At 33.6% G+C, this 22350-nt stretch overlaps 1 protein-coding gene and 1 long non-coding RNA gene across 2 annotated transcripts; both read left to right on the top strand.

The window, feature by feature from the left end:
* The first annotated feature begins 1120 nt into the window (after positions 1–1120).
* On the top strand, positions 1121–1711 carry LOC126729157 (uncharacterized). The gene is made up of 2 exons (XR_007656526.1): positions 1121–1445; positions 1631–1711. It is a non-coding gene; the product is annotated as an uncharacterized LOC126729157 (long non-coding RNA).
* Positions 1712–6300: 4589 nt separating this feature from the next.
* On the top strand, positions 6301–7202 carry LOC126728612 (uncharacterized mitochondrial protein AtMg00860-like). Its single transcript, XM_050434409.1, has 2 exons — positions 6301–6805; positions 7027–7202. The coding sequence occupies exons 1-2, from the start codon at positions 6301–6303 to the stop codon at positions 7200–7202; spliced, it is 681 nt and encodes a 226-aa protein (XP_050290366.1).
* The last annotated feature ends 15148 nt before the right edge of the window (positions 7203–22350 follow it).

The following is a 22350-nucleotide window of genomic DNA, read 5'->3' as shown; positions in this document are numbered from 1 at the left end:
GCCGTTGGCTGTGAGGATAAGTCCTAACGGTTCTATTTTTCAAATTGAGAGGGGGCATGCCATGTATTACACATCAATCTGTCTGTCTAAAATATACTAAGTTGTAGCCATTTCTTGTAATACCCACATGTCCCACAAAGGAGAAGTCTTTCCACTCCTGGTCACTAGAGAGGGGTATTTCTCTAGGTAACTCCTCTCATATGGTGTGCATTCTACTCATGAATTGACTGTTTCGCTTTTGTTTATTTTCGGCAGTATATTTGTATAGTATTTATTGAATAGATATAATTTTTGATCATTTTTATAGTAAATATGTTATAAAAGACTAAAAGCTATACGTTAAAAAAAAAAAAGGTGAAATTTTTTCAAGCAAATCTCAAATGCTCGCTCAATTTAACATGTTCTAACTCCACCTAACACCTTGAACTCGTTTTTATGAGTTGATGCAGTGACAAGATTTTCAATTTGTTCCAACTCCACCTGTCACCTTGTATTGGTTTTTTTGGATTTGGTGACAAGGTCTACAACTTGACCCAACCCACGCTATCAATTTTCGATAGTTTATAAAAATATATTTTTTAAATTGGTTAATTTGATTCTTCTTGAATTTTGAGATTTTATTTATTTATTTATTATTAAAAGATAGAAACCTGAATTTTGAGATCTAGTATTTTTTTAAGCGAAATTTTGAGATTTAGTTTATTTGTTGTTTGGTTTATTTTGATATTTTGAAAATTATTTTTGATGAAGTTGAAATATCAAGATCAATCATGTAATTTGCAATTATTTATAAAATAATGAAATGAAGGCCTAATTTTTAAAGGTAAATTAAAACAATCTACCTCAAGATTTGGGAAAATGTCAAAAACCAATCATATTTTTATAAATAAAATGACATCCCTAAAGGTTTTGATTCATATAACAAATAACTCTCTATAACCATTTATATCAGTTACAATTGAGTCAACCTACATATTTTTTCATAATAAATTCTTATTTAGAATAACATTAATACTTACTAACTAGATTTTTTATATGATAAAAAATAGGAGAAATTACAGTAAATCCACCTGTAGTTAGGCCAACCTTCACTTTGCCTACCTGTGATTTAAAACGTAACACTTTGTCCACTTGAGCTTCAATCCGTTTGCTCTCCATTACCCACCTCAACCTCATACGATAAAAAAACACATTTTAATAGAAATCACAACATAAGATGGATCAAAACCACGAACCCTTAAACTCTTTCCTAGAATCATGAAAATCCCCAAAGCACCATATCCACGCTCTCTCTTCTTCTTTACTTCTTCAACTTCTACTCTCAGATCCTCTCCTATCCTTTCAATCAAGCTTGCTCATTTCCAAACCCTTTTTGTCAAACCAAAAAGCACACAAAGATGCTCACTGAAGGCTTGGGTGAAAGCGCAATCAAGTGGGTCAAACAGGTACATTTTGTATTGTTAAAATTAGTCTCTCTTTTACAGAAAATTGAGTTCTTTATTCTTTCGTTTTGTTCTCTTCTCCTTTTTCTTTCTATTTCAAATTATGGGTCTAACTCTAATCTGCTTCTTTCACTTTCATTTTGATTCTATGGCTCCTTTATTCATCTTTTTGAGTTTTGGGTTTTCAGGGATCAGATTTACAAGTGGAAGAACCCCCACTAGTTCGATCTCCTTTAACAGAGAAGATTGGATGTGGCCCATTTCCAAAATCTCCTCTTTCACACAGATCATTCAATGGTGAGACTTTCATGTCTCCCCATGTATTGCCTTCTCTCAAGTTCCACTCTGGCCTTCTGGCACCAAGTTTGGTCACTCAAGTGGATTATTTGTTTTGGATAGAAAATTACATGTAACATTGACTGATAGTGATGTGGTGGTTGTGGACTGTGGGTGTGCTAGTGGCAGTTGTGGGTTCTAAATTTCTAATGATGTTTGTAGTGCTAGTTCTGGGTTTCTAGTTTTTGAACTTTTTTGGGTTTTCAATTTTTGTTGGCAGGGACATGAGGAGTAGGAGATTTGATTTGATGTATTTGAATGTTGTTGAGTTAGATTAGGAGTTTTAATTTTTATCCAATTTTTCTCATTCGGCTTTATCATGTTTTTAGATGTATAATTAGTTTGTTTGTGGTTGAGATGATAAGTTCAAATACAAGTTGAAGTTCTAAGAAATTGCATAATATTTTTTACCAATAGCACATTTTGATCTTGTTTTCTCTTGAATTTTTATGTTTTGGGAGGAGAGAGACATAAAAATGGTGCAAAAATACATATTCAACATTCTTTTTAATAGAGGTGGGTAACGGAGCCCTAACGGAAGTAACCTCAGGTGGGCAAAATGTTAAGTTTTAAATCACAGGTAGGCAAAGTGAAAACGGACCTAACCATAGGTGGATTTACTGTAATTTCCCTTGAAAAATAATAATAACTTTAGGGTGCTAAGTGTCATTAATGAAAATTGGAAGGGGTTTCTAATTTTTTTCTCAAACCTCAATGAAGGCTTAGAGCATTCTCATCAGCTCTCTAAAAAAAAATGCCATTTTGACACACCAAAAACCCACTTTATCATTTTAACACATCATTTTACAACATACCATTTATCAGATGTTCTATTCTTCAATTCTATATATTAAAATAATATTTACTACACATTAAAATAATATATTACCTCCTCTTCCCTATCCCTATCACTATCATCATCATCATCACCAACTTAAGCAAATCCCAAATGCTCACTCAATTTAACCCGTTCCAACTCCACCTGACACCTTGTGTTGGTTCTTATGAGTTGATAAATTGCGTTCAGCGACAAGATTTACAACTTGATCCAACCCACGCTATCAAATATTCAATAGTTTATAAAAATATATATTTTAAGTCGGTTAATTTAATTCTTCTTGAATTTTGGATTTTATTTATTTATTTATTATTAAATGATAGAAACTTGGATTTTGATATTTAGTTTATATTTGTTGTTTGGTTTATTTTTGAAAGCTCGATAATCTAATACTAGAGCTTATTTAGGCCCCCAATTTTAATTATGGCTTGATTAATTTTATGCTTAACACACTTAATGTGAAATTTATGTGATTAGCAAATTAATCAATCGAAGCATTCAACAATTGCATGGATGAACAAATAAGTGCAATGCTAAAATGGAAAGGGCAGTGGGTAAAATAATAGCAAATCCAGGATAGCATAACAATGTGTTATCGAAGAGGAAAATCGAAGAACTCAGCGTAAAAACCTCTCTGTGGCTCTCCAAGTCGCAATGATCCACTAGTGAATAAGTTGGAGTATAAGGATACCAAAAAGACCCTTCAAGCCTAATCTATCTAAAGTACTTTAGCCCTCCATGCTTCAGTTAGCAACGGACTTTTCGGAGTTTTGTTTTCACTAGCTTCTCGGATCCCGCAATACGGCCTAATTGCACCGCCAAGCCTCATTGGCCTATTTTGGCAAAGACCCAATGTTTCTCAAGCTCCAAAACACTTTTTACACTCCGAATGAGTGTGAGTTGTGTTTGGGTACAAATTTCCTCTCAAGGTATGGCAATGGGAGAGGAGAAGGAGAAGAGATTACAAAAGAATTCTCACTTAAGGAATGAGTAGCTCTCTCTAAAATGGTGGGTGTTGTAGAAACCTCTCTAGGGTTTTCTATTTGAATAGCCTCCTTACAATTTTGTGGGTAATGATGGCATATATAGTATGGGTGAAGGGTATAAGAGTCACACTTAAAATCCCAATTGTCAGTGTATCTCGCGGGTCATCTCATGAGTTGGCCTAGTCGTAAGATGAGTCGTGAAACACTCTGACTCTTCAACTTCTGGCATATGCTCTTCATGTGACCTTTAACTGTCTTGATCAAATCATCACCACTTAAGACCAAACCCATACCACAAATACAAGGAAATAAATTAATAAAATTACAATGCTTTTTGTCATGGAATAAAGCCAACATAAATGTTATGTGAGAAACCATAACTTAACAATTTTCATATTTTGTAAATTATTTTAGATGAAGTTGGAATATCAAGATCAATCATGTAGTTTGTAATTATTTATAGAACAATGAACTTAAATAATTAAATGAAAGCCTAATTTTTAGGGTAAATTAACTTTGAGATTTAGAAAAATGTCAAAAACCAATTATATATTTAAAAACAACATGACATCCCTAAATGTTTCGATTCATATAACAACCCTCTATAATCATTTATATCAATTACAATTGAGTCAACATACACACACATATATATATATATATATATATATAATATTAAATTCTCATTTAGAATAACATTAATGCTTACAAACTAATTTTTTTTATATAATAAAAATTAATAATAATTTTAGGGGGCTAAGTGTCATTATTGAAAATTGGAAGGGGTTTCTGATTATTTTCTCAAACCTCAATGATGGTTAATGTAATTTAACTTTTTTTTTTCTTGTTTGGTTTTATAAGGCCTAACAAAATCGCTACAACCTAATCCTTAAAGGTTGGGTTGGGCTAGAAATTTCTCAAACCAAATCGACCGAGTTGAAAAATACTCCAAACCTAACCCAACTTTTTTTTTTTTTTTTGTTTTTTTTTGAGAAGAAAAAACCTAACCCAACTTGACCTATGCATACTACTACCTCTTTATATCTATATCTTTCATAATTAATGATGACAAAGTATGTTTTTCAAAAAAAAAAAAAAATGATGACAAAGTATGATAAATGATTGGGTAAATTACAAAAATCTCTATTTAAGTTTCATGGAATGAGACTCTCCCAAACTTTACTTTTCATATGATCCTTAATCAATTTTAACATATCATGTTTATTTTTAATTTACTAAATTTAAAATCCTAAATCCCGCCTACGCCAAAAACAGATTGGTTTCTTAGCGTGATGATAAAAAAAATCTTCATGGAATGAATGCCATAGGTTGAAATTCTACATATAAAAAAAAGAACAGAACCATTTGTTTTTTAATAAAAATTTCATATACATTAATATAAATATATACATATACATATACATTAAATTTTTGATCGGCTAAATTAAAAATTACACCCTCTAATTTTGTCAAAAAATTAATTTTTTGTAACTTTAATTTCATTCAATTTAGTCTTTTAACTTTTTAACTTTATTTAATGTCATTATGAAAAATAAAGTGACAAGAGAACTCTATCACTCCCGATTCAAGCAATAATATCACTAGCCAAGCTGATTGTATAGTAATAAATTGAAAATAATATAACCTTTCTTCTGCCCTTATAGATCAGATAAACACTAATAATATAACCTAAAAGAGTTTTTTCCTTCAAAACTATCGCGATGTTATCCATAGTTATCGAGCCAAATAAGTAATCTTGAACCCAATAAAGAATAAAAAAGGCCATTTGATTTATTTTACATTACTACTCTTACAACAGACCTTACATCACATTCTTTATTTTACAATACACCATATTAAAATAATATTTTTTTTACACCTAACATAGGTCATGTGTGTTTGAGTGACAGAAAAAGAATAAAAAAGGATTATGTGTGTTTGAGAGAGAGATTGAGTAAGAGAGAAAGAACAAAAAAGGAAAAGAAAGAATACATAGGTTATATAGTATCATCTAAAAATACATGATACTATAACAATGTTTAAAATTTGCTACAGGAATGCGAGACCGGTTATGTAAGCTCCTTTTTTCAGTTTTTTGTTTATTTTTTTTATTTTTTTTTTATATATAATGAAAATCCTTACATACTTTGCATTTCATCCGGTTTTAAAGGACTAGATGAGAATGCTTTAACATTCTCTTTATTAAACTATTATTATATATTGGTAAGTGTGAAATTGTCGTGTCTTGAAGATTTCAATTTAAAATTCTTATCATCTATCATTCTATACCAAACGCATAAACCAATTTGGTTCAAATCAGATAGATGAAAATCAAGATGATTATCTAGGAAAAAATAATTATTGATATGTTGCATTTGTCATGTCCTATTGTCCTTATGGACATTTTTAAGCATGCATTATTGGTATAAAATATTGCATTTATATCTTTTTATCCTTACAGACATGTCAATATATATATATATATATATATTTAAGATTGAAGCATTTATTGAAAAGCCAAATGAAGAGTATAGTGCTTGGATTCTTGACTCATAGAAGTGGGGATGTTTGAGGGACTTTAGGTTCTTGATCGGGTAAGGATTCATTGTCCATAAGATGTAACTGAAAGCATATGGGTTTAAATAGAAATAATGATTGTAGAAGGTGTAGAAGTTTATGCTTTTCTATGGACAAAGTGATGTCTGGCAAGAATTTGACTGATCATGTGCATCATCTTCGTTTGGTGTTGGAAGTTTTGGTTAAACATCAATTGTTTGCGAAACAGTCAAAGTGTGTGTTTGCTTGTAAGGAGGTGGAATACTTAGGACACCTTATTTCTGGTGATGGGGTCAGAATAGACCCAAGGAAGATTGCTGCTATGCAGCAGTGGCCTATTCCTAAAGATGTTATGGCCTTAAGAGGATTTTTGGGCTTGACAGGCTACTATAGGAAGTTTGTAAAGAGGTATGGTCAAATTGCTGCCCCTCTAACAACCTTGTTGAGGAAGGATTCCTTTGCTTGGACCTCTGAAGCTTCTCATACTTTTCAACTTCTTAAGGATGCAATGTCAAATCCTCCTGTTTTGGCTTTACCTGACTTCTCTAAGTCCTTTGTGGTGGAGTGTGATGCATCTGGTTTAGGTGTTGGAGCTGTCTTAATGCAGAACCAAAGACCAATTGCTTACCATAGCCAGGCCTTGAAGGGTAAAAGCCTTGCTCTTTCCACTTATGAGAAGAATTGCTAGCTTTGGTAGTGGCAGTGAAGAAATGGAGACCTTATCTCCTTGGCAGGCCCTTTGTGATTAAAACAGACCATCAAAGCCTTAAATACTTGTTGGAACAGAAGATTGGGACTTCGGCTTAGCAAAAATGGATTACTAAGCTCCTTGGGTATGCATTTTTGGTTGAATATAAACATGGTAAAGAGAACTTGGTTGCTGATGCACTTTCTAGGAGGGAGGCTGTTGAGGAGGGGGTTGTTGAGGGTGATAATGTGGGCACCCTTTACATTATCTCATTTCTTACTCCCACTTGGATGGATGATCTCAAGACAAGCTATACTTCTGATTCTGCAGCCCAGAAAATCATTCTTGCTATTTAGTCAGGCTGAGACATTCCCACTGGGTTCACTTTTTGCAATGACTTGTTGTCTTACAAGGGCAGACTATTTTTGGGTAGTTCAGCTTAGGATTTGAAGGTGCAGGTGTTGCAGTAGCTACATGCTAGTCCTTTAGGGGGTCATTCTGGCTATTTGAAGTCCTTTCAAAGGCTTAAGAAGGATATTTTGGGACTGGTATGGTGAGGGACTTAAAACAGTTTGTTAGGGAATGTGATGCTTGCCAAAGGTTGAAGAGTGATACTTGCTTACTTGCTAGTTTGTTGCAGCCCTTGGCTGTTCTTGATAGGCCTTGGCTAGACATTAGCATGGATTTTGTGGAAGGTTTGCCTAGGTCTCAATAGAAGTCAATGGTTTTGTGGTGGTGGACAGGTTCACCAAGTATGTTCATTTCATTCCATTGGCTCACCCTTACATTGCTGCTAAGGTTGCTCATTTGTTCATGCAGTATGTATTCAAGTTACATGGTATGCCCTCTACAATTGTGAGTGACAGGGGCCCAATGTTTACTTCCAAATTCTGGTCTGAATTGATGAAATTACAAGGAACTAGCTTGGCTATGTCTTCTTCATATCATCCACAATCAGAGGGACAGACTAAAGTGGTGAATAAGAGTCTAGAACACTACCTGAAGGCCTTTGCTGCTGACAGGCCTCACTCTTGGGCGGATTGGCTACCCTTAACTGAATTTTGGTTCAATACAAACTTCCACACTTCCATTAAGCTCACTCCATTTGAGGCACTTTATGGCTATCCTCTTCCTAAGGTTATGGAATATGTCCCTGGTGTTACAAGGGTGGTAGCTGTTGATTCTTATTTGCAAGATAGGCAGTAGCTCTTTTCATTGTTGAAACACAATTTAAATGTTGCTTAAGAGAGAATGAAGTGGTTTGCTGACAAAAAGAGAGTGGATAGGTCCTTTGAGGTGGGGGATTGGGTTTATCTTAGGCTTCAACCATACAAGCAGTCCTCAGTGTAGTCTAGACAGTTTGGGAAACTTGCTCCTCATTTTTATGGGCCTTTTCAAGTTGTGCAGAAGGTGGGAAAGGTTTCTTATAAGCTTGATCTACCTGTGGGGTCACAAATCTATCTTGTGTTCCATGTTTCAAATCTCAAGGCTAAATTGGGTGCTCATGTGGTTCCTAGACTTGCCTTGCCTGCTGTGACTGCAGATCAGATCCTTTCCCTTGAACCTGTGGCTATTTTGGACTCTAGAACTCATCAGTTGAGGAGTAGACTCATCACTCAGGTGCTGGTGCAGTGGCAGGGTGCATGAGAGTAAGGATGATGCTACCTAGGAGAGTTTATTTGAATTGCAACAGAAGTTTCCACACCTTATGGGCAAGGTGCTTTAAAGGAGAGGGCATTGTTAGGAGTGTCTAGTTGTATGTGTGTATGTGGTGCTAATGGGCAGTGCGTGTGGTGCTGCATGGGGTGGTTTTGCAGGGTGTGCCGAGGCTACTGATGTAAGGGGTGTATACTGTTGATGAGGCATGCGTGCACAACTGATGAGGGGTGTGTGGTTCCAGTTAGGGGTGTCCAAGCAACCTGTTCACCCGACCAAACCGAGAAACCCGCCCGGACCGACCCGCTCGCCGCCCGACCCGACGACTCTGGCGGTCGGCCGCGGGTCTCAATCCTCCAAACCCGATTCCGGCGGGTCGAGTGGCGGGTTTTCTCCTCTAAAACCGCAGCCACCCGACCCGCCCGACCACCACTTCAGATGAAAGCCTCCTCCGTTCAGATCCGTCGATGATTTGCCATCTTTCACTTAGACCGGTGACGATTTTGCTCAGATCTACTTAGATCCGACAATTTTTGGCTCAGATCTGGCGATATTTTTCAAAACTTCGCTCAGATCAGTGACGTTAAGCTCGGATCGGTGACATTTAAGCTCAGATCGGTAACTTTGGCTTAGATCCGGCGATGTTTAAGCTCTGATCGGTGAGGTTTCGCTCTCCTCCGACCAAATCCGACGACGGTTCGTTCTTCTCCGCTTGTCGCCGCCGTTCGTCGGTTTCAACCGAACCGACCGATCGTTTTTTAGAATCCGATCCGACTTGACCCGTGGTGATCGGCGGTCGGTTGCGGGTCTGATTCTCTCCCACCCGACCTGAGCGGGTCGAGTCCGGGTTGGGCACAAACCCGACCCGGCCCGACCCGTGGACACCCCTAGTTCCAGTGCAGCTTGGGTGTGTATAGGACTATGTTTTTTAGATAATGGTTGTATTAATTAGCTGGCACTGTATACTTGTATTGTAGGTTAGTTACACATGTATTACTTGTAGTGGTGATGTGTTTACCTCATGGTTATATGGCATGTGTGTTAGCTGATGTAGTGAGTTAGTTAGAGTGAATAGCTGTCAAGGTAGTTACATAACTAGCATTCAGTTGGTGACTGAGGGTATTAGACTAGGGAATGGGATGGGAAGTGTATGAACCGTTTTGTTAATTCCATAATTTCTTTCTCTATTCCCTCTAATTCTCTCTCTCTGTTCTTCCCTATCTTTGTTCTTGGAGGTTAGTTGTCCTCAAATTCAACTGTCAAATCCCAAATTCCTTGCATTGTGATTGGTGTTAATAAAAGTGATGTAAGGTGATATATGGTCTCTTAATAACTCCATGTAGAAGCTACAATGTTCCAATCATAACTGATTACATTATTAGATGTGTAAAAGATTGTGAAAACTAGTATGTCTCTAGTATTTATCATTAGGCGACTAGGGATCCAAGATTGGGGAAGTGTCTTTGGAGCTATATGGGCGAACATGATAGCTTATAGTGAAAGATTGTGGATCTAAAGACTTTCATCCTTTCTAATCAAAGAGAATGGTTTGACTCTTAGATATCATGATTTGTCCCAAAGTTATTGTTCAAATTATTTTCTCTTGCTCATTCGAAAAGGGAAAAAAGATTCTCAAAATTTTAAAACACCATTGTGCACCAAATGTTTTTACGCAATGTTACAAACCCAGTGGTTCCTAATAGGGACAGGTAGGAATTGTAGGGGAATTGACTTAATTCAAGGTAGTCACCCTCCATAGAGAAAGAAAGAGATTAAGAGAGAGAGATGCACTAATGCACTAAGCAGTTGATTTATTCTTTAATAATGGAAATGTGATTACAAGTAGGTATTTATAGAACCATAAAACTATTCTATTGGCCCACATAGCCTTATCCTAACGGTCCTATTAATCCCCATGTGCATTAATAATTCCAACATGTGTTAAATGTGATTAACATGCTTGGAATTATAACTAACTAACTAAATGCAACATTACAACAATTATTATCTATAACCCTATAGGGGTTCCTAACATTTCCCTCCCCTTCAAAACACCTTGCCCACAAGGTGTTGTTGTGAAATGACACCTTCATGAGGGGAAACTAGCCACTAACCCAATACTCCAAACAATCTTGAAGATTGAACACACCAACTACTTCCAAGCAATTTGCCACAGCCCATAATTTGAGAAAGTAGCTCGCATCTCTAACTGGATTAGCAAACTTACTTCTAGCTACTACATCAATAGCAATATGCTTCACAAATTTTTCTTTCTGGAACACAATCTAGCAATACCTACAGTACCAAGTATCACGATAAATTCTTGGCAAATGGGTACACTCTATATGCAAGGCACACAAGCATCCATCATAGCACAAAAGATCCCTTCAATCAAATGTTACATGATTACGTACATTGATTGGATCATGTATTGGAGCAATCTTGAAAGATGGACTAAAAAACTCATCAACATGGAAAGTTGAATTAACATCATTCCATATATAATCACTGATTTATGCATTGGACCAATCATGATGTTGAAAAGTGATACGTTGCCATCAAAATGCGAAGTTGTAACTGACCCATATTCATTCATTGAAAGTCTAATGCCACTCTTGGAAAGAATATCAAGATACATTTTATCACACTTGATACAACAAATATGATCCGTATTTATTGTGCCTTCATAAGCAATGAATTCAAAGGGCTCAGAGTTGTATCTTGCCAATGGATGCACTGCACCCATGCCATGCATGGCTAAGCTTTCCATGACTGTGTCAGATTGATTGCCTTGTACACAAAGGGACTGCACAAGAACAATGTGTTCTTCATCCACACCAATAACAATGGGTTCTTGCATTGTAGATTCTTGGATCATCATCACCTTCCTTGTTGGTTCTTTGGACTGAACTTCAAGGGCAGCATGTACATGGATATCATCATCCACTTTGACACAAAATCAACATCCCGACTTGCAACAATGACAGTAAATTCTTGGAACTTGCTTTGTTCTTCGAGTTCCATTGCATCAAGATATAGTAACTCCTCCTCTGTCATATTCTCAAGATCCTCTTGCAATCTTGAGAGCTCTTCTTTCATGACCTTTTTAGATTTAGCCAAGGCCTTGACCTTCTCTGAAACATCCTTGTGAGATTCCGTTAAGACCTTAACCTTCTTTGAAACTTCATTCACCATTTTGTCGTAAGTCTTTCAAGATTTCTTGTTGGTTATATTCACCCGTCTCAAGATTAATGGCTTTGATACCACTTGTTAGGAACCCGGTGGTTCCTAATAGGGACAGGTAGGAATTGTAGGAGAAATGACTTAATTCGAGGTAGTCACCTTCAATAGAGAAAGAAAGAGATTAAGAGAGAGAGACGCACTAATGCACTAAGCAATTGATTTATTCTTCAATAATGGAAATGTGATTACAAGTAGGTATTTATAAAACCATAAAACTATTTTATTGGCCCACATGACCTTATCCTAATGGTTATATTAATCCCCATGTGCATTGATAATTCCAACATGTGTTAAATATGATTAAAATGCTTGGAATTGTAACAAACTAACCAACTAACTAACTAAGTGCAACATTACAACAATTATTATCTATATACCTATAGGGGTTCCTAACATGCAACATATAACATCATTCATTTCTAAAATTTCTCATGAACAAATTCATTTTGAAATTACTACGTAAACTTGACTAGGGGTCTTCATCGTCATTAACAGTAAGTTTTCCTTATTCATTCGAACTACTTTTGGCCTGGATCCTCTCCAAATCATCCACATCACCTTAGATTAGGAATAACCGTAGGCTCAAAATAAAATTATTTTACTTTCTAATCATTCAAAAGATTGGACAACCACAATCAAAAGTCACAACACATCGTGAAAACATAGGAACATTAACTTGTCTGTTTTCAAACATATTCACACTAGGGACATTCGCCCATTTGTTCTATTTTCAAGCACAAAACCCATGGCAAATACAAAAATTCAACATAAACAAAATTCAAAACACACAAAATTGTGCACAAACAAAAAATTCTACGCGAACAAAGATTCATGCACATTCGAGGATAAGACCCTCCAATCAAAGCCAACCCTCAAAAATAACAATCAAACAAAATTTTGTGCCCAAATTCCTAGCTTCAAAACAATCAAAAGATATTTTTTTTTTTGCATTTCAAAACATATGAAATAAGGTAACACTAGATAGGATACAAATAAGAAAATTAAGACAAAATTGCCTTATGCCCTTTTCACCCAAATTATATAGCCTTATGCCCCCCTTCCCAAACTAATTAGGGAAATACCCCTCTTTTGAAACTTGACTTTCTCAAAATCGAGTTAAGCCCTATAGTGACGTTTTTAAGGACCTATAGGTCCTTTCTCGAGCTCCACGAAATCGAGTTACAAAACGTCACTATAGGTCCTTAAAACATCACTATAGGTCCTTAAAAACGTCACTATAGGGCTTAGAATTTTTTTTTTTTTTATTAAAAAAACTTGATTTTGAGAAAATTGAGTTACAAAAGAGGGGCATTTCCTTAATTAGTTTGGGAAGGGGGGCATAAGGCTATATAATTTGGGTGAAAAGGGCATAAGGCCATTTTGTCCAAGAAAAATATGATCTTCAAATACAAAAATTGGTTTAGAATCCAAGCACTCAAACGAATGGTAATGAAAAACTTAACATACATTTGGACTAATATTTGTGCTGAATGATTTTTTATTTCTCAACAATAAATTTTTTCGTAAGATGCTTAATCGATTTTAATATAGCACGTTTATTTTTCAATTACCATTTCAAAATCATAAATCCCGCCAACGTCAAAACTGATTGGTGTCTTAGTCTAATGATAAAAACAATCCTCATGCGGTAGACGCCATAAGTTGAAATTATATCTATCAAAAAAAGAAAAATAGAACCATTTTTTTTTCAATGCAATATTTAATAAAAACTTCATAAACATTACTATAAACATATACATATGCATACACATTAAATTTTTTATAGTCTATATTAAAACTACACCCTCTAACTTTGTAAGAAAATTAATTATATTTTATAAGTTTAATTTCGTTCAATTTAGTCCTTTAACCTTTTAACTTTATTCAATGCCATTATGAAAAATATAAAATGACGAGAACCCTGTCACTCTAAATTCAAGCGATATTATCACTAGCCAACTAGATTCCAAGATTATGTATAATAAGGAATTGAATAATATAATATTTTTTTCTACCAATGTAGAATTCCATTAATTACAATTTATTAACTCACCTGCAGACCATAGTGATTTAGATTATTCTAATTATTGGTAGGAATAAAGTTTTTATAGTTGGTCTGGCAATTAATCTAAGGACAACTTCGCAAAAGTTTCGCGAAGTTGTCCATAATTTGATGGATAAGATCCACATTTGAGACATATTATATGTTGTATAACCCAGATCAAGTCAATATTCCATTAATTTATTAATAATTTCTGAATCACTGCAGTCTGCTAGCGAATTAACAAATTATAAATAATGCAATTCGTTAATATATATAACCTAATATAATCTATAATATATAAAATTAAAAATAATTGACTTTTGGTTGGCCTTAAGAAATTTTTCACGTAAGCTTTTATATGCTCACAATTTTACATGTCAATATCTAATATATACTTTTTGATTGGACTTTTTTTTTTTTTTTTTTTTTTTTTTTTGAGGAAGTCTTTTTGATTGGACTTAAATTTCTATTCTATATTTAAACTCTCAATTAAATGATAAAATAGACAGTCCAATAAATAAACACAATCATAATAAATATATATTTATAATTATCATAAATATACATTTAATAGCTTTAGATAAGAACAATATAATAATGAATTACATACTTGTCAAATTTTGTATTTAATATTTCATATACAAAGACAATAAAAAAATGACCATTTATAAATGTCATAATTATCCAGTTTCATATTTATATAAAAAATAAAAGAGAGATAAAATTATATTTTAATAAAATATTTAAATAGATACTTCATAATCATAAACATATACATATACGTACTTATAAACACACATATATATACACACACGCGCAGACATACACAATAACTTTACCTGAAACTCAATATTGTGTGCCATTTTTTAAATAATAATAATAATAATAATTTGTTAGTTTAGGATGGGGTAATTTAATAATATTTCTTATTTTAAAACCTCATTTTTTGACAATTTTATTTGGATATGCCATTTTTGACAAAGTTGGAAGAGAATTTTTCATATAATCAAAATATTAAAATATAAGTAACCTTTTCTTTTCCCATATGAAATTCTTATAAGATAAAACTGATTTATTAGAGATACAAAAACTTTATAGACTCACAAACATGTAATTTTTAACTAACCTAGCTGCATAATAATATTCTATATTTTTTAATTGTAGATTGTAATAAAATATGAGGGACAAATTATAAATTAGGAATTTGGGATTAATATATATTGAACTCCTTTTTGAATTTAATCACTAGTTAAAATGCTCCCTATATTGCTTTAAAATTAATAGAAATTTCTTGTAAAAAATAATAGGAGTTATTTTTCAACAAATATTTAATTTCTAGAAATTTAAAAAGTGCATTTTTTTCACATATATAAAATCAGTTACCATTAATTATGACGGCATATATGTTTACATTTTTCAAAAATACATCTTAACCATGAAATATCTTTGTGACTTTGTCTATTTCAAAACAAATAGAAAGAATCATTCAAAATAGAACTATTATAATATGATGGATTCGGGAGTTATTGAGCTTGTAAATAAATGATGTAAATACAAGGTTAGGTCAGAATGTTTGAATTTGTGGACAACTAGACTTTTTATAGAAAGAGGAAGGAAAGGGATAATTCTTTTGCATAATCCTAAATCTTACCAAAATGATATAATCTTATCTATATTCTCTATATAATATAAAACTAAAGACATTTGACATTTTGTTGACCTCCTGATGGCAAGCCAAACGAGGTGTTCTGTGCAAGGGATCGTGAATAAGAAATTTCAGTTCATAAAACTCAATCAACCCTAAAATGTTTAGTAAAATTACTGAAATGTCTTAGTTATGCCCTCCACCACCAAAGCACATCCTAATCAATTACATCGGATTGTTCATGTTGAAATATATTTGACTTGCTCAGAAGAATTAACATCAACTTGAAAGTTGTATGCTTACATTTTCTCATAGTTGAGCCTAATCAATGAAATTTTATGTTTGACATGGTTTTTATTTTTATTTTTTTATTTTTTTTATTTTTAAATTTTAATTTAGTTTTGATACATACAAAATCAATTGTGAAAACTAGCTCTTATCGCTCTAGTTATGTGAGTTCTGTAAAATTTTCCTCCTCATAATTTCCACTTGAAAGAGCTCATGTCAAATACTTAACAAAAAGTTAGTTGCTTTAGCCACCACTTCCTTGGTTCCTTTCCATCAGAGAATTAAAGCAAATTCTCTAATGCAATAGTAAACTTATCCTAATTCCTTTCCATGGGATGAGGTAAGTTTTAAATAAAGTAGTTCAATAGAGATTAGGTAACTTTCAACCACAATGGTTATTTTCAGCAGCAAGTACAATATGTTGCCAATAAAATGCGAAATACAATAATAGGAATTGAATCCTAAATTGCTAATAGCTTTCAAATGAGTTTGTAGTATATCTTAGGTGAATGATGTCAAGCTTAACATTAGAAGTTTATTTGAAGAGTGTTGGCCAATAAACAGGGTACTTATGTTGCTAATGTAATTGGATTAAGTTTCAACATAGAAATACTCAAATATTTATTGTAAGGGTATGGAGTATGGATTGAAGGCTATGGCATTGAATTTGGCCATAAGTTAAACATGAATACTGTCTAGAAAGAATGTTAATAAGTACTTACTTATAACTGGAAGCTCAATGTTTGCCATGTAAATCACATAAATGTAGAAAATGAAACTGAGAGTGAAGAGAAACTGGTTTCACTAACCTCTTATGTTTTTCTGTATGCATTTGTACATATATTTTGTGGTGTGTTCAATTAATTTTTTTATGGCTAAGCTAATTTGTTGGAATTTTTACGAAAATATAGGTAATTTTAGTCCTGGTGGTGCAGATTGTTATATGACTGATTCACATATTAGCTAGAAGAAATCTGCAAAGACGTAATCTTTTTTCTTTTTTTTGCCTAATTGTTATTTCATGTAAATTTTGTTTAATAACGATTAGAACCGAAATTATTCTATGCTATTTTAAATTTTGTTCTATTTTCTAAACTCATCAGAAACCCAATTCACTTCCCAACAAAAAATAAAATAAAATAACCAAATTCACCCAATTGCCTGAAAATCAAGAATTCACATACCCCAGACCAAACGATTTAAAATTTGGAGGAGGATTAGGCAATAAATTAAAGTTTTCTTTTTCTCTATTACCAATGTAGAGAAAGGGTCAGCGCTCAAGTGCAACTTATGTTTTGCAATGACAAAATCAAAGAATGAAGCAAATTAATAAATGGAAACGTTAACAAATGCCTTAAGGGCATTGATTTGGGAACTATTTTTGAAAATAATTTATGGGAAAATGTTAAAACAATTAATTTTGTTGACAATTTTTTATATTTTCCATAAAAGTGATGTCAAAACTTTAGGAATATGGTTTATTAACAATTGTTCTAAAGACGCCTATTAACAGGACCCAATTATAAATATATATATATATATATATATATATATATATATAGACGCCTTTTAACATGACCCAATTAAAAAAAAAAAAAAAATATATATATATATATATATATATTTTGGAGAGAGGACCCAATTATAAATATGATAACATTTGAATCTTAAAAGATAAGACCATCACACACAAGCACAAAATTTGCCGAGAATAGGACAAATAATTATTGTTTCAAAATGAATAACATACATGATACAACTAATGAATGAAATAATTTGATTTACAAGGTTGAAATGGATCTGAATTCTGTGAGAGGTAACAATTTCATTTAAATAATATTACTACTATTTCTTTAGATCTCAATTTTAGTAGTTTTCAGTGCATTGCTCGGGAGTACGACTAATTACATAAATAGTTGATTGTTTTAGAAAGCCCATTGAAATTGATCCCTAGATAATAACTTGATAAAAATAACCTAAAACCTCCGCCTAAAAAACCAAGGAACTAAGTAACTGATTCACTCATCGATCTGTTTATTCTTGGAGAAAATTGGCAAATGCCTCTTTCACACAAACTTTTCAACATTTTGCCCCATTTTCCAAACTAATTAGGGAAATGCCCCTGTTTTGAAACTCGATTTTCCAAAAATCGAGTTTCAATTTAAAACTCGATTTTTGGACAATCGAGTTATAGCGAACCGAAAAATTAGAAATTTTTTTTCTCTGGAACTTGAGTTCCATGAACTCGAGTTCCTTGAAAAAAATTTAAATGTAACTCGAGTTCCATGAAATCGAGTACTTCACATGGAACTCGAGTTTCAAAAAAAAAAAATTTTTTTCTCTAAGTCCACGTTTGCTATAACTCGATGTTCCAAAAATCAAGTTTTATATTTGGAACTCAATTTTTAGAAAATCGAGTTTCAAAATAGGGGCATTTCCCTAATTTGTTTGGGAAATGGAGCAAAATGTAGGAAAGTTTGTGTAAAAGGGGCATTTGCCAATTTTGGCCGTTTATTCTTTCAATAAAATTTAGGAACTAACTACTCTTTTATCACTCCATTCATCCCACGGCAAATTTCCTCATCATTGCATTTGATAATAATTACTTCTTGCTCTCCACAAGTTCATGCTATTCAAATTTAATTTGCATGGAATCAATTAATTGTGAAATTATTCATTTCTACCAGAGGAGTCCTCCCTCCTTTCATAACAAATATGAACCCTTATGTGGGACTCACACCTCCTATGAGAGGAGAGAGGTTTCCTTCCGTAGGAGTAAATAATTTCTTGTGTACCATGTGACTTTTAGTCTTAACATATTATATGGTCAATTGATTTCAAAACTTGGGGCTACTTTATACTGAAATTGTACTCCCATGTTTTCTTGCAAGCTAGATCAGTTTTATATCGGTGACATTTTTACAATTAAAAGATAGAAGTAATGCAAATTTTTTTCTTTTTCCTTTTGATGAGAAGTAATGCGAACTTGAAATGCAAGTGATCCAAATGCGTATGTAAGATTTAAATTTGCACACGTGGTAAATTTTTTTTGTTTGTTTGTTTTTTTTTTTTGTTTGTTTGTTTTTGTTTTATACAAGATAGAATTTTTACTCTAGCCTAATCTAAGTGTATATGTGTGTGAAGCTCCCTCCTGAAGACTTGAACTCCAGCCGTTACCCCCCACACCCCACAAGCATTTATACTCATAGAGTGACCACCAGTGGTGGTAAAATTTGTTGAATCCAGTATTTTCAAATCCATTTAATGGTACAGGCCACAATGACATTAAACAACAAATGCCCAACTGTACTACTAGAAAAACGTCTCCCTCATATGACCTTCACAATTTTACAGCTGTGTTTTAGTAAGTAGGAATGCACAAAGTTGATAATGATGCGTTCACCCATTTTGGCATTTAACCTACTCAGCTCTCTCTAGTATGCATTTTCGTAATTATCAGCAAATTTTTGGCACCAATGCCTAATACATCAAAACAAAGCAATTCTCAATAAACATTAATTCTTAGGTCGGAAGCCCTAAAGTTTTTTTCAAACAATCAAATCTTGGGCTCCAAAACTCAAAAGTTTTCACAAAAAAAAAAAAAAAAAACCTTTGGCCTTGTGGATATGGTATTTTGTCTAGCCTTGATTCAAGTGTCAAAATAAAAACCAAAAAAAAAAAATGAAAGAGGTGCAAAATCATGAATTTCAAGACTAAAATGGGTAAAAATAAATACAATATGATTGGGCGGTGGATCAAAAAGTCAAAACGTTTGAAAAAGTCATTTTACAGCGATTAAGGCCAAAGCCTTAATCGGGTATGGTTAAAAAGTTGACTTTTTGATCCAACCGTTGGATTGTGTTGAATTTTGGATTATATCATAGGGCATATTTTTCCCTTCAAAACGATAGTTTACGGGCCAATATTGAGGTGAAATTGGATGAGATATCACCAAAATACCAAAAACCCTAATAAAAACCTTCACTTTTTTAAGGAAAAATTGGCAGTTTTTTACCTGACTTCATGCAATAAACTGTACCGATTGAGCAAGAACTGGAATGAGTGGGCTGGACCATCTTGAAGAAAAAGGTCTTAGCTAATTTTATCAAAATGGCTTGATGATATCTGCTTCAGATTAGAAGATATGAATTTTTCAAGGAAAAAGGTCAAAGAATTTTTAGCATTGCGTCACCTTCCTTCCAAGTGTGATATCTCAACGACCGTAGCTCCAAATCAAACGAGGCCAGAACCGTTGGAAACTAGACATCCAGATCTTTTTGTTAATATAAAATTTGAAGAAAAAAAAAGCTCAGAAAGGCCTTGAAACAGAAGCCCAAAGATCAGGCCAGAAATTAGAAAAAGACGAAAAAGGTTGATGTGGTGGCAAAAATGGGAGGCTAGCATTAGTGTATCAGAATATACCTCAAAAGTTTAGAGGGAAGAAATGAATACATCTTGCCATATTGGGAATCGAATCTTCTTTCGAATGGGTACCAAGAAGACCTCATATGAAATATGGAAAGGAAAGAAGCACAAAGTCAAATATTTCCTGGTGTTTGGTAGCAAGTGCTTTATTCTCAATGATTGAGAAAATCTTGGAAAATTTGATACCAAGAGTGATGAATGAATTTTTCTTGAGTAGTCCATGAATAGCCGGGCATGTAGAGTGTTCAACAAAAGAACCAAAATGGTTATGGAATCAATAAATGTTGTTATAAATGATGCTATTCCCGAGATGAAGGTGGTGATGTTACAAATCCTGAGAATAGTAATGAGGATGGTATTTCTTCTCAAGATAGTGGTGCTGAAAAAGAATCATTAGAAAAGGAATCTTCTCCTAGTCCTTCTTAAAGAGAAACGAGGTCATCCCAAGTGCCATCAAGTCCCTTCACTCCACCGGAGTTTCAACCTCCTATATCTTGTGATGATGATGCACTCTCAGTTCTGTCCACTTCAAAGAAACCATCGTCAAGAGTGAATTTGAATCACCCTAAAAGCAACATAATTGGGGATATAGAAGAGGGTGCCTAAGAAGAGGTACTATAAATCATGTGACCTATTATTACTATCTTGCTTAATTTGAACCTAAGAAGATGGAAGAAGCTTTGCAAGATGAAAATTGGGTAGACTCCATGCACCAAGAACTACATCGATTTCTGAAAAATGATGTGAGGGAGCTTGTTCCACGTCATATGGATACTCATGTGATTGGTACAATATGGATCTTTAAAAACAACACCGATGAGGATGGTGAAGTTGTGAGAAACAAATCTCGATTGGTGGCCTAAGGATATACTCAAGTTGAAGGCATTGATTTTGATGAGTCTTTCGCTCCAGTAGCAAGACTAGAGTCCATTCGCATTCTATTATCAACTGCTTGTATCATGAAGTTCAAACTCTATCCAATGGATGTCAAAAGTGCATTGCTTAATGGGATCCTTCAAGAAGAAGTGTTTGTTGAGCAACCAAAAGGATTTCAAGATCTTCATTTCCAAGATCATGTTCTTTGGCTGAAAAAGGCATTGTATGGCTTGAAGCAAGCTCCAAGGGCTTGGTATGATCGTCTCACAACATATCTTTTAGATCATGATTTTAAAAGAGGCCTCGCCAATCACAATCTCTTTGTGAAACAAGATGAAAAATCTCTTCTAGTAGCCCAAGTGTATGTTGATGACATTGTTTTTGGCTTGTCAATTGACTCACTTGCTCATGAATTTTCAGAAGAAATGAAGAAGGAATTTGAAATGAGCATGGTGGGTGAGCTGAATTATTTTCTCGGTCTACAAGTTAAATAACGAAAAGATGATATTTTCATCTCCCAAGAGAAGTATGCTAATAATCTTGTCAAGAGATTTGGCCTAGACTCAAAATCTCCATACTCAAAATCTCTCAAGAGAAGCATGCATCTACATTGATGAGCTCTTCAGTATAATTAAGTAAAACCCCACTCAAAATCTCCATACTCAACCTAATGTGATCCTATTGAGTAGTCATAGACCTAACTTCGATGGTTGACCATGTTTGACTAAATATTCACCAATTTTGACCAAGTTTTGCAAACTTTGACTACTCATTTCTCACAATCTAACCATTTAATTGTTGTCATACTTCACCAACACTAATATCTCACCATAGTCTTCCAATCCAACGGTTAGATTTTGGATTTGAGTCTAGAGCATTATGGACATGTGTCATTATACTAGAATACCAAGAAAAATTGATTGGTCACATTCTTCCAATTCAACCATTAGATTGAGCTCAAAATTCATTAAAACTAATATTTTATCCTACTCTTTCAATCCAATGGTCAAATTTTAAATCTTACTCTAGCACAAGATGGACATATGTTCTTGTATCGACTTATTATGAAACTTCAATCACTAAAAATAGTTAATACTCTTCCAAGAGAGTTATACACTATATAAACATTACTACGAATTGAGAAAATGACTTACAAATTACAACCCAAAACCTAGAAAATGACCCCAATGGATTTGCATGTGACTTTTGACTACTTTGTCTTGCCATTTTAAAACTTGAAACTGATAAAGCATGAAAACTAAGAAAAAATTAAAATACTGGCCAATAACCAAAACCCACTTAAAACCTCACTGATCAACCAAATTTC

The sequence above is a fragment of the Quercus robur genome, chromosome 5 (assembly GCF_932294415.1).
Source record: "Quercus robur chromosome 5, dhQueRobu3.1, whole genome shotgun sequence".
NCBI classification, from domain to species: Eukaryota; Viridiplantae; Streptophyta; class Magnoliopsida; order Fagales; family Fagaceae; genus Quercus; species Quercus robur.
This window is presented reverse-complemented; position numbering and strand designations above follow the sequence as displayed.

What these genes read in the sequence shown, in the direction of transcription:
- LOC126728612 (XM_050434409.1), top strand. Translation starts at nt 6,301, where the DNA reads ATGTCTGGCAAGAATTTGACTGATCATGTGCATCATCTTCGTTTGGTG. An exon ending in CCATAGCCAGGCCTTGAAGG is followed by an intron (nt 6,806 to 7,026) that starts GTAAAAGCCTTG and finishes AACATGGTAAAG; the next exon opens with AGAACTTGGTTGCTGATGCA.